This window comes from Thalassophryne amazonica, chromosome 5 (assembly GCF_902500255.1).
Source record: "Thalassophryne amazonica chromosome 5, fThaAma1.1, whole genome shotgun sequence".
NCBI lineage: Eukaryota > Metazoa > Chordata > Actinopteri > Batrachoidiformes > Batrachoididae > Thalassophryne > Thalassophryne amazonica.
Window position 1 is genome coordinate 52,141,452 of NC_047107.1, and position 17,337 is coordinate 52,158,788.

At 42.0% G+C, this 17,337-nt stretch overlaps 1 protein-coding gene across 2 annotated transcripts in view; it reads right to left on the reverse strand.

Annotated features, from left to right (window-relative positions):
• Window positions 1-2,153: 2,153 nt before the first annotated feature.
• Window positions 2,154-17,337, reverse strand: part of pes (pescadillo) — a 42,422-nt gene continuing 27,238 nt past the window's right edge. The window contains exons 8-16 of one of the 2 annotated variants that reach the window (XM_034170225.1): window positions 17,253-17,333; window positions 15,227-15,316; window positions 8,256-8,386; window positions 8,025-8,150; window positions 7,464-7,648; window positions 4,261-4,265; window positions 3,066-3,209; window positions 2,813-2,980; window positions 2,154-2,561 (exon numbers count right to left, since the gene is read on the reverse strand). In XM_034170225.1, the coding sequence (XP_034026116.1) occupies window positions 2,487-2,561; window positions 2,813-2,980; window positions 3,066-3,209; window positions 4,261-4,265; window positions 7,464-7,648; window positions 8,025-8,150; window positions 8,256-8,386; window positions 15,227-15,316; window positions 17,253-17,333 (1,005 nt within the window). In that variant the 3' untranslated portion in view covers window positions 2,154-2,486. Of the gene's footprint in view, window positions 2,562-2,812; window positions 2,981-3,065; window positions 3,221-4,260; window positions 4,266-7,463; window positions 7,649-8,024; window positions 8,151-8,255; window positions 8,387-15,226; window positions 15,317-17,252; window positions 17,334-17,337 lie in introns of both variants that reach the window. The other variant, XM_034170224.1, reaches the window with a different exon arrangement.

The following is a 17,337-nucleotide window of genomic DNA, read 5'->3' on the forward strand; positions in this document are numbered from 1 at the left end:
CACCCAGTCGGCCTGCTTTCCCGGCTGCTCGGGATCTGCCAGGGGGGAACTAACGGCGGCTAAGCTACCTTGGTCCGCACCGACTACAGGGGCCTTGCTAGCTGTAGAATTTTCCACGGTGCGGAGCCGAGTCTCCAATTCGCCCAGCCTGGCCTCCAAAGCTACGAATAAGCTACACTTATTACAAGTACCATTACTGCTAAAGGAGGCCGAGGAATAACTAAACATTACACACCCAGAGCAGAAAAGTGCGGGAGAGACAGGAGAAGCCGCCATGCTAAATCGGCTAAGAGCTAGTAGCTACGCTAAGCTAGCGGATTCCTAAAAACACGCAAAGTGAATAATGTGTAAATAATTTAGAGGTGATTCAGCAGAAGGAGTGCTTTAGTTAAGGCACGTAAAGATTACACTGGGAAACAAATCGTAATCTAGATAACTAGATCAATCTAACTGCGCAGATTAAACAGCTGACAGATACAGAAAAACACCGCTGTGCTCCGGAACAGGAAGTGATACAATACCGCAGTGAGAGCCAACCACCAGTAGAGGCAAGCAAGAGGTGCAACGAGGTGTTCTTGATGTATAGCACAACAATGGGCCTCAGGATCTCGTCATGGTATCTCTGTGTATTCAAAATGCCATCAATAAAATGCACCTGTGTTCATCGTCCATAACAGACACCTGCCCATACCATAACCCCACCGCCACCATGGGCCACTCGATCCACAACACTGACATCAGAAAACCGCTCACCCACACGACACCACACACACCGTCTGCCATCTGCCCTGGACAGTGTGAACCGGGATTCATCCATGAAGAGAACACCTCCAACGTGCCAAACGCCAGCGACTCAAGTCGGTTACGACGACGAACTGGAGTCAGGTCGAGACCCCGATGAGGACGACGAGCATGCAGATGAGCTTCCCTGAGATGGTTTCTGAGAGTTTGTGCAGAAATTCTTTGGTTATGCACCCGATTGTTTCGGCAGCTGTCCGAGTGGCTGGTCTCAGATGATCTTGGAGGTGAACATGCTGGATGTGGAGGTCCTGGGCTGGTGTGGTTACACGTGGTCTGTGGTTGTGAGGCTGGTTGAATGTACTGCCAAATTCTCTGAAACGCCTTTGGAGACGGCTTATGGTAGAGAAATGAACATTCAATACACGAGCAACAGCTCTCGACATTCCTGCTGTCAGCATGCCAATTGCACGCTCCCTCAAATCTTGCGACATCTGTGGCATTGTGCTGTGTGATAAAACTGCACCTTTCAGAGTGGCCTTTTATTGTGGGCAGTCTAAGGCACACCTGTGCACTAATCATGGTGTCTAATCAGCATCTTGATATGGCACACCTGTGAGGTGGGATGGATTATCTCAGCAAAGGAGAAGTGCTCACTATCACAGATTTAGACTGGTTTGTGAACAATATTTGAGGGAAATGGTGATATTGTGTATGTGGAAAAAGTTTTAGATCTTTGAGTTCATCTCGTACAAAATGGGAGCAAAACCAAAAGTGTTGCGTTTATATTTTTGTTGAGTGTACAAAACGTACGTGGACAGAATGCCTCGTCCATTACAGTGGGTGGGAGCTGTCTCCATAGAGGGCATTGATTCTTGCAGAGCATTGTGGGGCAGTGCCGCTCATCCTACATTTGTCCTGCTTAGGCACGACACTAGCGCTTTTGTTGAGCTGTGTGGCCTCCCCCATTTCACCCAGAGTGTCAGGCTCAGACCCAGACTGGGTCAGCATGCTTAGACAGCTCACGGTGAGTGCTGTGGAGGTGGAGAAGCAAGCTGCACTGAAATGAGCAGAACTGGAGTCCAGTCTGACTCTTAACACACTATCATCACTACAGCATCTCATGGGCCAAAGAGGCTTACGCTCTATCATCAACACCCACTCCCTGTGTCGACCAACTGGACATTTCATCCACAACAGCACTGACTTCAGCTTCTGCCCACTGCAAATATGTGAACTCTGCCCTTCTGGCTTGTAATGCCGCGCTTTTCACCATTTCTTTTGATCCATTTTCAGCCACCACTGTCAAATATCACTGAAAACCTGAATGAAAAATGTGCAGGCCAGCAGTACTGTGTGGAATACAAACATGTTTCATGTCTGGGCAAAATTCACAATTACAAAAATATTCTTGATTGACGTAAATGTTTTTATTTCAGAATAAAGCGTGTTTAATGTATACATTTTAGAGCACAGCAGAAAGTACTTGTGTACAGTGAATCAAACGTAGTCGTTTGATTCACATCCAGAAACTGGATGTAGTACTTCCCTTACCAAAAAATAGTACTGATAAGTATATAAAAAGTAAACTAGAAGTATACTTGAAACATACTTGCATATACTATTTTTTGGTAAGGGTTGTAGTCCTAAAATACACTGAGATGTGTGAAAATGTGGCTATGTAAAACATTGCAGCTCATCAAGTTAAATACAGTATCAGTCTTGCATCATCATAATAATCAGGCGAGTCATTTTCGTGACTTCTTCCTCTTTGCTTTTTCAGCATCGTCATGCACCTTCCTCTTGGCAGCAAGCTTGTTTGCCTACAAGAAGAGAATCAATGCAGTCAATCGACAGGTGAGATGATGAAACCTTTTAGCATACCACTAACAGGGGCTCATCACTGGGCGTGACTATTGTCAAGGTCATAAATGTGCAGTACAGTTAAACATTACCAAGCAGAGATAAGAAGGCAGATACAGAAAACAAAGGATCCACAGTGGTTAAGAGCTCTTCCTATGTGCCAGCAGTCTAATCAACACATGGATCCATATTCATTTAATAACAAACCTACCTCTCGAATTTTTCTTTTCTTCCCAAACATAATCTTGTCGTAAAGGTACTTTTCCTTTTTCTTCATCATCATGATGGCAAGACGTTTTTCTTCTGCTTGCTCCTCTTGCTCCAAGCGAACTGGATTTTCTATTTTCACTTTTCCAGGTGTCACTTTCACTGGAAGAGACTAGAAAGAAGTGAAACAACAAGGTGTCACCTAACTGGAGTAACACGAGATAACAGAGAGGGTAATGAAAGGGATCAGGTTCTACCTTGCCCCGGGATCGCTGCTCTTCCATTTTCTTAAGATTTGTCTCTTCTACTGCTTCTTCCTCCTCATCCTCCTCCTGGTCCTCTTCCTCCTCATCCTCATCCTGGTCCTTGTCATCATCATCCTCCTGTTCCTCATCCTCATCTTCTTCATGAGCTATTATTGAATAAAAATCAGTTCATTAATAATCTCTGAATACAAATTGCTCCAAAAGTTACTTTAATTTCTGATTATATTAATCACAGTAGACTGGATTATGATCTATTGACACCGATAACCAGAAAAATTTGTGTCAACCCAGACAAACATTCACCATGACACCCTGAGGAAAGGACTAGACAATGATGTGATTTTTGTGGAATCAATGGACAGACACCCTGATTGCAGCACTTGAGAAGATGAGTGAGGAATAAGTGTCTGGGTTTGCAATTGTCCTGGACCACGACGACCTGTATTTCCTTGGTTAAACACCTGACCTTAAATACTGGCCTGCTTCATTTAATTGCCGGGTCAAAACCTCACCAGGGGAAAAAAACTCAACGCCTGCCTTAAATAAGCACCGGTCTTGTTTAAAGGCCGGGTCACTTATGCTAGCTGCCAGACATCTCTGCCTGGCCGACTGTCCATGTGAGCAGCCGCAGGTCCAAATGGCAGCCTCCTGTTCCAGTGCATGTGCCGACGTACAATATGCCAGTAATTTGACTCCTGTGCGACTCCTACTAGTGATGCTAGAGAAAGGAAATACAGATCATACACCGTTGAGACAAAGCTGCAAGCGGTTGCGTTTGCCAAAAAAAAAAAAAAAAAAAAAAACAGCAATGTAGGTACAGTTTACAATTAATTTTTTATAATCCTGCTGCAGCGTGGTACCTTAAAATCCTAAAATTAAACGGCATGCCATGGTGAAAGTTGCAGAGGAACAACGGTAGGTGACGCACTGTCATGGGTTTGATTTAGCACTGCATTGATTTCTTACTATCTCATTAGAAGATACTGAGTATGTCTATCTAGACACTACATGACAGATACAAAGCGGTTGTCTTTGGTTTGCCACACACAGGGATATGTGTGAAACCTATAAATTACAGTGCAGGCAGCAACCAACATTTTGTTAATACTCGCCAGCTTTGAATATTCACGTGCCTCGTTTAGGCGCCGGGCCTGCACGTTTGAAGAAGGGAGAAAAAAAACAACACCTGGGCTATCAAGGAAATATGGTAAGTAGTGCAGCAGATAACAATATTTGCAGAGGAATCCTTCAAATCTGGTTACAAGCACCAAAGTTCGACTGTGTAGACCTTTTGGTACATATTTTAGAAAAATAACGTTAGCCATTTGAATTTTCAATAGGGGCCCAAGTAGGGGTCAATTGAAGAACTGCATAGCGGGTCAAAAAAAATGTTCCAATCATATTGAAAGCTATACCACATTGTGTCTGATCACAAAGATTCCAAAAAGGCATAGTTTGGACTATCTGTGACTGAATGTTCTGGAGTTATGGGGTAAAAACAGCAAGCATGGTGACAAAGGTCACTTTCAGTTTGTACAATAATTTGCACCACATTTTACCCAAACTGGAGCAACTTTAACTTTTGACCCCTGTACAAACTGAAACTTTGTCTTCCATTCTTGCTGTTTTTAACCCCATAACCCCAGAACATTCAGTTATAGATAGTCCAAACTATACCTTTTTGGAATCATTGTCATCAGATACATAATGTGGTATCACTTTCAATATGACTGGAACATTTTTTTTTAATTGTGACCCTGTGCAATTCTTCAGTTGACCCCTACTTGGCCCCCTATTGAAAATTCAAATGGCTAAAGTTATTTTTCTACACTATGTACCAAAAGGTATACACAGTAAAATTTTGGTGCTTGTAACCGGATTTGAATGATTCTTAGTTATCTGCTGTACTAAAAATCCAGGCTTTCAGCGACTTCATGAACTACGCCATCAGAAGTGTATCTGTATGTAGTAAAAGTGTCAAACTAGTAGAGACATCAAGTTATCTCTGCATTTATGTTATTGTCTCTGGATACTCGGTATTTGAGATCAGGAGACGCATGGGAAAAAAATCATGGAATCATGAGGTCCCTGGACAGAGGCATGTGATGAAACATATCTTTGCAGGAGACGGAAGGTCAAAGTCTTTGGAGTTTTGGGCCCTCATTTATAAAATGTTATAAATGCTTTTGGGTGCAAGTACAAAACAATCCATATTTATCAAAGAGGTGCATGCCGGTCATATGCACAATAGTAAAAATCAACTTTTGCATTCAGAAATGCCCCCGGTTAACCACACATAAATCAAAAACATTTGTTTGTTACTTGTGTTTCTCACAAGGAATAAAAGCTAAGAGCGTGAAGAAAATCAATGTTTGAGAAACGGAGATCAAAGTGTTTGTGTGAGATCACAGCAGTGAGATGAAACATAAAAATAATATGCCACTAGGTGGTGACAACCCATCCACAAGTAGTTTTAAACCCCACTATTGGTAGGATTATTCATGTTGTCATGTTCTTTCTTAATTTAGACATCAAAATCACTTATGGTCAATTTTAGCAATCTTTAAGAAGGTGTAACACTCTCATCACAACTATCATAAAACTTTCCAATTAAAAGAATAAGTAGAAAATTACTTAATCGCTAGAGGTTTCGAAGAATCCTTCGCACTCCTGTGACATTAAAGACTTGTGGCTGTCTTTAAGATAAACTCCACCCTCATAAAATTTGACCAGTGAAAATAACATGGACATATTTTAAATAGAAAACTGCAAAAGAGGGCAGGTATTTAATACTTATGTACAAGCGACTTTAATTTTTTCATTTTTAATAAATTTGTAAAAATCTCAAAAGTGCTTTTTCACATCGTCATTGTGGGGTGTTGTGTGTGGGGTTTTGAGTAAAGATTAATTTCATCCATTTTGGAGTAGGGCTGTAACACAGCAGGATGTGGACAAGTGCTGTAAATACTTTCTGAATGCACTACACTTATTTATAATGCAAACATTGCTACAGCAGTCAGAGGCTACAAGCTAATTAATGTTATTGTATCAAGTGCAAAATTTGAGTAAACTCCTTTAGCTGCGAGGTGAATGTGCACATTAGCCTCTACCCCTGCCTGTTGGTGAAGGTAGTAATTATGGAATGGTCATATTGGTGCCAGAATTTGGCTTTTGTTACGTTTGTGTAAACTGGTATGAATTTAAAAATATTTTATTTTATTCAAGATTTTACAAGTTATGCATACATTGCTCTCTGCATAAAACATTTGTTTCATTGACTATCACTCCCACGCCAAGCCTTCTGAAGGTGCACCTGCAGATTCGAGGATTCAGCATCTTCACTGATGTGGAGAGGTTGGCAGACAGTAAATTTGAGGACAAGCTCATTCAGTGTGAAGAGGGCACAGAACATCATCCAGGTCCTGTCTGCCAACACTCTCCACAAGTGCATGGGTAACACTGCCACAAAGGACTGGGTGCATAAGGTCTGAACTGGTCCATGTTTCATAAACTTCCACTTTAAACTTTGACCCACCCTGCTGCTCTATTACTCCTTATAAACATGTGTTTACTGATAATGGGAGAGAAGAGTACTTATTCAGCATGAATACAGTAAGTTAGCTGTTAAGTGTGATCTTATCTTGACATAATTGCTAATTGCGTACTAGAGGAAAAAAAAAATTAATAAAATCCAAACTTTGCATAGAAATGTTTGTATGCATGGTTTAAGCACAAATCTATGCATATGAACTTTTGATAAATGAGGCCCTTGGTGCTTCCTGTCTTAACATGTGGTTGTGATATTTGGATGTAACCTAAGCTGACAACTGGATGTCGTGGGTACCCAGTCTCTTCAGACGATTCTTGAGTATCACTGCAATGACTCTGTATAAAACAAACTGTCAATTAGGGAGACTCAGATAAGGGGTAGCACCTTCTGTCTGAGTGAATGTCAGCTATGACATTATAAGGGACGCCCACATTTCACCTGCCTGCAATAGACAGAGTATGTCTGAGTAGTCATCATCCAGCACACAAGGCAATTCTCTATTGTGGATGCGGTGACGCACAACACCAGTGCATGCTCCCAGACCAGAAACTAGGGCCTGCTAATAAACTCCATAACCCTACAGGTGAAATGACATGACTGGTCAGATTAAGCACCTCAAATGTTTTAAAATTTGATTCCAAGTCAGGCCCATCTTGAGCATCTCAAATCTTTTAAAATTTGATTCCAAGTTGTCATAATTATTTCACTATGGTTTGGGTAAAGTTGCAAACCACTCAACTCACAAACACAGGTGACAACATTGCTTTGGCTGTGGCAACCAGATGTTCTAAATAAAAGTATGAAAGCTGAGATGTCAGAAAAAACACCTGGATCCCTACCAGGCCTTTCTCCCCGCTGCAAAGCCAAGATCTTCAGTTTCTCTGGGGGAATGTAGTCCCCATCCTTCTCCTCCATGAAGGGAGAGAGATGGGGGGGCAGAGTCACTCCCAGGAAATAATCCTCCACTGGTAAGAGCATTCTGGCATTGACACAATCATAGACCCACTGGGGCTGGATGTAGTACCTGAAACAAAATGGAACAACTGTTAAAATAATCTTATTACTTCCCCATTTCTGTTATGTAATAAGCACATATATAGGAAGAAATTATTCTTTAAAAAGTGGTTACAGCCCATTTATGCAAAGATGGACACATCAAAGGACTAAGAGTATTGAGGAGCATGAAAAGCAGCATTGTTGTAAGCCAAGAGAGCAGACGAGGCCTGTCAAACAGGGCTCTGAATGTGAAATAGACATAAACAAGGAAAGAAGAGTGCAATCATCAGATCTACTATATATTCAAGATTCAGAAATATAGCTCAAAGCATTCATTGTAGACATAGAATAAAATTTGGTGACGATGAATAAAGCAGTAGGGGGAGTTGGTATCATGCTTTCACCTGTTAATATACTGTTTGTCGATTTTGGGCCTGTCAACGACTTGATGAGTGATGGTCTCATCTGTCACATCATATGTGCTACCTATACAAACAGACTTATCCCAGGATACCTCACCACCAAAACACCTAAAAGGCAGCAAAAAGGCAAAAAGGATTAAACACATGCACGTACACACATACACACACCAGTTTGAGAATTACTCTATTTTCAGCGGTACAAATCTCTCTTACCTGATGACAAAAGCCAATGACTCTCTGGGAACTTCTCTGTTCAGGAAGATCTTGAGCCCCTCAAAAAGCTTTTTCTGGGCTTCTTGCTGTTTTTGTTCCTTTTCCCTTGCTTCCAACTTTTCCATATCTTCCTAAAGAAAATCATTAAATTAAACAACCTGTATCAGATCTTATTTATATCCCCAAAACAATCAGTATATGCCTCACAACCAGTCACACAACCGGTTTCAATTTCATTGAAAGTTTATTGTGCTTGGAGAAAGGCTATACATAAGGTCTGGTGTGTGCCATATACCACACATTGTAATATTTTGTCATATTTGCTACTTGTATGAGTATTGAGCTTAATTTTGCTAAGTGTTGTATAAAATTTACTTGATAAGATGCGTAATAGTGATAATGATGTAAGGACATTTAGCAATATGAGCCTTTTAGGCTCCCATTTTGTAATTGGTCCTAACATGAGATATCTTTTGTATAAACTTCAATGTAATATTAGTAGTGTCTGTGCCTCTTGGTAGCATAATTTTGATGAAGAGGTATTCAGACTTGCACAACAAATTGTAGAACTGTGTGCAATGAGAGATAATTGTGTGGTAAATTTGCTCAGCGGGCAAGAATGTACGTCCATAATTACACACCTTTGTACAGGGTAAAGGCCTGGTGCTGTTTGTGATTTATTTCAGTGTTTTTATTCTATACTATTATACACTTTGTTTTTAAAAGTTTGTGAATAAAGAAACAGAAGCAGGGAATCAGTCTCTAAAACAAACTAAAGTCAAAACTGGTTCATGTTTATGAAGTACTTTAATTAAACTGAGATTACATAAACACATTAATCACAGTATCTAAGGAGCCCCAGAAACTACAATGATGAGGCAAAAATCAAGTTAAAAAGGTGCCATCAGCTACAGAACAATAAGACAATCTACAGAAATGATTGATTACAGAGCATTACCTTTGACAAGCAATTTTTACATGATTTTGTAAAGGAGGATTTCAGAGGTTAAAAGCAAAATTGGAAATAAAGATAAAACTCAGCAGTAATCATTAAAAAAAAAACCTGTTTCAGAAGAAACAAATGAGTGGAGAAGGGCAGCCAACCATGGGAGTTTAAAAAACAAAATCCACTTTACTCTGAAAGAAACAGCAACTATTTTCTAATCAGCAGTATGTCACAGTGGTACAATGCTGTCTCAACAAATATGGACTGTGAGGTGTATTTTCCTCTCTGGGGGCCATCGCCTTATTGTAGTGGAGAGGTTTGTGTCTCCTATGATCCTAAGAGCTGTGTTGTCTGGAGCCTCCGTGCTCATGGTAGGGTCTCCCATGACAAATTGGTCTCAGGCGAGGGACCAGACTAAGAATTGCTCACAAAGACAAACGAGCCAGAGGGAACGTGATCCAGCACAGGGTGCCCATCTGGGGCCAGGCCTGGACAGAGGGCCCATCAGCGAGTGCCTGGTGGCCAGGATTGCCTCAGATCCCGGCTGGGCTCAGCCTAAAGAGACAACGTGGACTTTACATCTCCACCCTGTGGACTCCACTTGCAGCGGAAACCGATGGGGTCGGGCGCGCTGTCCCATGGGTGGTAGTGAAACTCGAGGGCCTTGTCGGAACAGACCAGATGGCAGATGCTAGCTCTGGGGGCGTGGAATGTCCTCTTGCTGTGGAGGAAGGAGCCAGAGCTCACCTGGCCACATTGACACACCAGTCGACCAGGCAGAGAGCCAGCAGCCGGTGTGATCGAGCAGACATACTCAGTCCGAAATTCTTCACTTATGGACATATACACATACCCAGTTTGATCAACGGAGTTTCTGCAAATTTGTCTGAGAGGAGTGAGTAACTGAAAATGAAATGTGACGATGTGACGTAGTGCACCGCTTAAGTTTTATCAGCTAACGTTAGCTTAGCCTTTAGCTACAGGATGTTGAATTAATCAGAATCAGAAGAAGTTTATTGCCATTGCCAGTGAACAGGATTCACAGACTAGGCATTTGCTTCGGTACAATGGTGCAACATTAAGAAGAGATAAAATGCTGAGATAAAATATAACATATGTGTCAAAATAAGATAAAATATAAGATAAAAAAAAGTGTGCAACAGAAAAACAGAGAAACAGAAAAAACAGTGCAGTGGGAGGAGTGCAATTAAACCAAAGTACATTGTCTAAAGTGACCTGTGATAAAATGATAAAGTGACAGAGTTAAGCTTAAGGTGACTTGAGTTATGAGGTGTTCATGAGTCTAACGGCAGAGGGGAAGAAACTGTTCTTATGGCGGGGGGTTCTGGCGGGAGGTAATCACTGTTGAGCTGAGTGAACATTTTATATTTGTAAATCTATTCCATCTATTTTTATTTTTTACCAAATACGGCTACACAGTTTTTTAATGGTTACTGCTCCGACTACAACCGCTGGCAATAATTATGGAATCACCGGCCTCGGACGATGTTCATTCAGTTGTTTAATTTTGTAGAAAAAAAGCAGATCACAGACATGACACAAAACTAAAGTAATTTCAAATGGCAACTTTCTGGCTTTAAGAAACACTATAAGAAATCAAGAAAAAAAGATTGTGGCAGTCAGTAATGGTTACTTTTTTAGACCAAGCAGAGGGAAAAAAAATATGGACTCACTCAATTCTGAGGAATAAATTATGGAATCACCCTGTAAATTTTCATCCCCAAAACTAACACCTGCATCAAATCAGATCTGTTCGTTAGTCTGCATCTAAAAAGGAGTGATCACACCTTGAAGAGCTGTTGCACCAAGTGGACTGACATGAATCATGGCTCCAACACGAGAGATGTCAATTGAAACAAAGGAGAGGATTATCAAACTCTTTAAAGAGGGTAAATCATCACGCAATGTTGCAAAAGATGGTTGTTCACAGTCAGTTGTGTCTAAACTCTGGACCAAATACAAACAACATGGGAAGGTTGTTAAAGGCAAACATACTGGTAGATCAAGGAAGACATCAAAGCGTCAAGACAGAAAACTTAAAGCAATATGTCTCAAAAATCGAAAATGCACAAAACAAATGAGGAACGAATGGGAGGAAACTGGAGTCAACGTCTGTGACCGAACTGTAAGAAACCGCCTAAAGGAAATGGGATTTACATACAGAAAAGCTAAATGAAAGCCATCATTTACACCTAAACAGAAAAAAACAAGGTTACAATGGGCTAAGGAAAAGCAATCGTGGACTGTGGATGACTGGATGAAAGTCATATTCAGTGATGAATCTCGAATCTGCATTGGGCAAGGTGATGATGCTGGAACTTTTGTTTGGTGCCGTTCCAATGAGATTTATAAAGATGACTGCCTGAAGAGAACATGTAAATTTCCACAGTCATTGATGATATGGGGCTGCATGTCAGGTAAAAGCACTGGGGAGATGGCTGTCATTACATCATCAATAAATGCACAAGTTTACGTTGATATTTTGGACACTTTTCTTATCCCATCAATTGAAAGGATGTTTGGGGATGATGAAATCATTTCTCAAGATGATAATGCATCTTGCCATAGAGCAAAAACTGTGAAAACATTCCTTGCAAAAAGACACATAGGGTCAATGTCATGGCCTGCAAATAGTCCGGATCTTAATCCAATTGAAAATCTTTGGTGGAAGTTGAAGAAAATGGTCCATGACAAGGCTCCAACCTGCAAAGCTGATCTGGTAACAGCAATCAGAGAAAGGTGGAGCCAGATTGATGAAGAGTACTGTTTGTCACTCATTAAGTCCATGCCTCAGAGACTGCAAGCTGTTATAAAAGCCAGAGGTGGTGCAACAAAATACTAGTGATGTGTTGGAGCGTTCTTTTGTTTTTCATGATTCCATAATTTTTTCCTCAGAATTGAGTGATTCCATATTTTTTCCCTCTGCTTGGTCTAAAAAAGTAACCGTTACTGACTGCCACAATTTTTTTTCCTGATTTCTTATAGTGTTTCTTAAAGCCAGAAAGTTGCCATTTGAAATGACTTTAGTTTTGTGTCATGTCTGTGATCTGCTTTTTTCTACAAAATTAAACAACTGAATGAACATCCTCCAAGGCCGGTGATTCCATAATTTTTGCCAGGGGTTGTACGAGAAAAGTCTCAACTTATTTCTTCACTTGTCCCACATCAGGAAAATTTCAACTTTCAATATTTGCTGTGCAGAGAACCTTGTAAATATAGATGCACTTCAAAACTTCCAGTGATGGAGGTGAACACCGAAACCTGAAGTTCAGAAAAAAGAAGAGAACATCTCTGCTCTTCAAAATGTGAGGAAAGTGTCTCCAAAAACTCCACCAAGAGGTCGAAGCTGTGGAGGAGACCTTCATCTGGTTACATGTCCTGAGGATCCAGCTCACCTGTCGTCTCTGAAAACTCACACCTGCTGCTACTCTTTAAAACAAATCAGAGGCTCTTTAAAGAGCAACTATTTTATCCTTTGAAAAAGCTGTTTCCTTTTATATTTTAACATTAAATGAATGAATCATTAAGAGGTGGGAAGAAGTCACTGTGAAGTTATTGTCAAGTCATGAATAGGCAAGTCTCAAGTCCCAAGTCAAGTCTCAAGTCAGCTTGCAAACAACTGGTGGTCATTATGACTTGACTTGGGACTTGCCTATTCATGACTTGAGAGTGACTTGCTGGTGACTTCGTCCCACCTCTGTCATTAACCCTCAAGTGACCAAGCTATTCTTGCGACCAATATGACCATGAAGAAGGACTTTCGGTTGGTGCAAAGGTGCTTCTGGAGGAATGTGAGGCACCTCAGGAGAGGAAAACGCAGAACCATCCAAGCTGTATACAGTAAGGATGGCACTCTATTAACCTCAACTGAGAAGGTAATATGGCACTGGAAGGAGCTCTTTGAAGAACTCCTACATCAGACTGGACCCTCTGTTGTAGAGGCAGAGCTGGAAGCTGATGGGGCATCATCATCAAATTCCCTGGTGAAAGTCACTGAGGTAATCAAACAACTCTGCAGTGGCAAAGCCCCGGGGGGTTGATGAGATCTGTCCAGAAATGCTAAAGGCTCTGGTTATGGAAGGACTGTCTTGGATGAGACGTCCCTTCAACATTGCGTGGAGTTCTGGCATAGTGCCAAAGGAGTGGCAAACTGGGATGGTAGTCCCCATATTTAAAAAAAAGGGGGCCAGAGTGTATGCCAATTACAGGGGCATCACACTACTCAGCCTCCTGGGTAAAGTTTATTCCAGGACGCTGGAAAGGACTGCTCGGCCGTTAGCCGAACCTCAGACTGAAGAGGAACAATGCGGGTTCCATCCTGGCTGTGGAACAACCAACTAGCTTTTCAGTCTCATAAGGATCATGGGAGGGCCTAAGAGTATGCCCATCCAATCTTGATGTGCTTTGTGGACTTGCAGAAGGCTTATGATCAGGTACCCCGGGAGATACTGTGGGAGGTGTTGCGGGAGTATGGAGTGAGGGAGTCTCTTCTCAGGGCTATCCCATCTCTGTACTCACAAAGTGAGAGCTGTGTTTGGGCCTCTGCAATAAGTCAAACTCGTTCCGGTGGGGGTTGGCCGCCAGAGCTGCGCCTTTTCAACAATCCTGTTTGTGATATTCATGGACAGGATATTGAGGCATAATTGGGGAGAGGAGGGTCTTCAGTTTGGTGGGCTCAGGGTCTCATCACTGCTTTTTACAGATGATGTGGTCCTGTTGGCGTCATTAGCCTGTGACCTTCCGCACTCACTGGGTTGGTTCACAACAGAGTGTGGAGCAGCTGGGATGAGGATCACCACCTCTAAATCTGAGGCCATGGTTCTCAACAAAAAAAACGATAGGAAATAAGGTCTTGTCCCAAGTGAAGGAATTCAAGTACCTCGTGGTCTTGTTCATGAGTGAGGGGACAATGTGAGATTGGCCAGAAAATAGGTGTAGCAGGGACGGTATTGCATTCACTCTACCGTACTGTTGTGAAGGGGAGCTGAGCTAAATGGCGAAGCTCTCGATCTACCGGTCAATCTTTGTTCATATGGTCATGAGGGTTGGGTCATAACTGAAAGAACTCGATCACGGGTACAAGCGCCTGAAATGGGTTTCCTCAGAAGGGTGGCTGGTGTCTCCCTTAGAGATAGAGTGGGAAGCTCAGTCATTCGTGAGGGACTCTGAGTAAAGCCACTGCTCCTTTGCATTGAAAGGAGCCAGCTGAGGTGGTTTGGGCATCTGGAAAGGATGCCTCCTGAGCACCTCCCTCAGGAGGTGTTCCAGGCATGTCCAGTTGGGAGGAGACCCCAGGGAAGACCCAGGACTAGGTGGAGAGATTACATCTCCACACCGGCCTGGGAACACCTTGGGATTCCCCCAATCAGAGGTGGTTAATGTGGCCCGGGAAAGGGAAGTGTGAGGTCCCCTGCTGGAGCTGTTGCCCCCACAACCCAATCCCCCCAATAAGCGGTTGAAGATTTATGTATGTAGGTAGGTGTATGTTTTCCAAATATACTGCACAACTTTTAAAAGAAAGCATTGATGTCATTCACAAGCTTCATTGCCAACAATGTTTTAATATGACAAAGAATCTTAAAAAAAAAGAGAACTTAATCTTTAAGTCTGACACATCTGCCATATCTTTAATTTCATTTCTTTTGCACTTTCTCTGTATTTTGACCAAGTTGAAAAATGTTTGGAAAGTGAAGCTGTGACTTACTTGGGGCAGAGAGAAAAGCCTATGAACCTCAAAATAGAATTAAATTTTTGAGATTCCTGGGATGGTCCCAAATGGCCAAAGACTAAGAACCTCAAACCAGCTGAACAAAACAGATTGGCCATAGTGTGAGACATGTCATTCTTAAAAACCAATGATGAAAACCCCAGTCTCACACTCCCTGGCAACGGTGCCGGATTTCTCACTTTTCTCACTAGTTAGTTAAATATGTTATTTTTGCATAAACAGTGGTAATAAAAAATAAAAAAAAAGAATATATGAGATTAAACACGTTTTCCTTACCCCTTCAATGGGAAACTGGTCTGGTTGAGCCTCTTCTTCCTCAGCAGTAGCAACCACACGGGCCAGACTGGCACTCAGGGCTGACAGTTTCTATATACCCACCAATTTAAACACAAAAACAATACAAAACAGGATTAGGAATGTGGATTGTAAGTCAACAGATTTAGATAAAAGTTTAACTAAAATCTCTTTCACAATGACATTCATGCCATTTAATAACATGATGCAAAGTTTTGGAATGATATGAGGAAATTTTATTCATTTACCATCAAGTAAAACACACAGTGAAGTCAAAATTTTCAGGCACGTCGGTGCCCACTTCAACCACCCACTTTGACAGGCATCATAAACCTCTTCACAATAAAGAAAACCCTGTGTAATGTATATTAGTTAATTTCATGCAGGGACACTTCTATACAATTACCCAGTTTAAAATGGAGAATGTACTTCCTCCTACCAATTTACAAATCTTCCAATACAAACTCCTTCATAGAAAATACATCTATACTATAAAAGCCAAGTGGCCTCTGTGTGCATGCGTGCACATTTATGGCGCCAATCACGCAGAAACCAGGGTGAGCTGACATTTGCCGTTTGGCAAATGTGTTTTCTGTGCGGGGCAGGGTGTTTTCTGTGCCTCCGTTGGGTGGGGGGCAGTCTTGGTGGGGAGGTGCGTCAGGTGCTCCGGTGGCCCTGGTGGGTACCCTCCCTGGCCCCTTCTGCTGTCCTGGTTCTCCTGGCTTCCTCTGGGGCTCTGCAACCTGGACCCATTTCCGTGAAGGTACGTGCACCTGCCCATGTGGCTCCTGTCATGCCACAGTGGTCCATGTAATATGGTATGGTTCTGTATTTGGGTCTTGGCCCAACACACCAGCCACAGAAGTGATCGGATATTCAGCTGTAACATGGGTCTCTGTACGTGGATGACCCAGTGTTCGTGGACGTCACAATTCAGTTCTGGGTGTTCCCAAGTGGGTCAAGACTCTGGTGTCCTGGGGTAGGTGTATGGATCTTCATTAATTAGACTATTACTGTCACCACTTGTGTGTTGCCGTTTGTCCTGGTATGTTGTTTCGTGGGAGTTCGGGCTCTTTGGTGTTCCACATATTACATCACCTCACTGTTGTTACTGTCACCACTTTGTTCTTGTCTATGTTTTGGTGTTCACAAACGCACATGATGTTCACCCACACACCACACTATATGTTATCTGTCTTGCAAGATCTGCACTGGGATTTATTTGGTACAAATTTTACGCTAACTGCCCTTCCTACTGCAACACTAGTTCTACATTTAAAAATGCCCAAACGTGCTTGGAACTAGGGGTGGGCAGTACACCGGTGTCATTGTCATAACCGTTGTGACAGTGTACTATGATATGGATTACACAATACCACCAATATCATCATCTATGTTTGCCCCCAAAATAACAAAAAATAGAATCATATATGCATTAATTTGGAAATCAGTAATTACTTCAGAGCAGCTCTGATCTGTACTGCAGTGCTGAGGCTTGTGCTGGTCAGAGCAGGAGGTGCTCTGAGTGACCATTATCCCCCCCCCCGACACACACACACACACACACACACACACACACACACACACACACACACACACACACACACGATGTGTTCCACATGCAAGTCAATATACATTTTAAATATTGTACTTTCCGATCTTCGATTTAAAAGCAACTTATGTGTCAAAGTACACAGTACTGCATTACCATCTGAGGCCACCAGATGACTCAGTGATACATGTGTGACAACTGAATGCTTCTTCTGTATGATGATTTGAATGAGCAGCAGCAGTCGGTTCTAGAAGAACAAGCCCCTACTCAACACTCAAATTATTTGCACTTTGTGGGACATCTGTAACAAACGCCCTTTACTTTCCATAGGAGCTTACTTGCAGTGTTTTGATTTAATGTGGTTAGAATACAATTACCGCTCCATGTCTTCAACAGATAAATGCGGCATATGTGTAGGCTCAGTTAACTTGTTTCTAAGAGACTCAAGTACCTCACCTCAAAGTAGCTTTCTGAATCCATGGCATAATCATTATCATCATCTTCATCTTTCAACTCCAACTCTGCTTTACTGTCCAGCTAC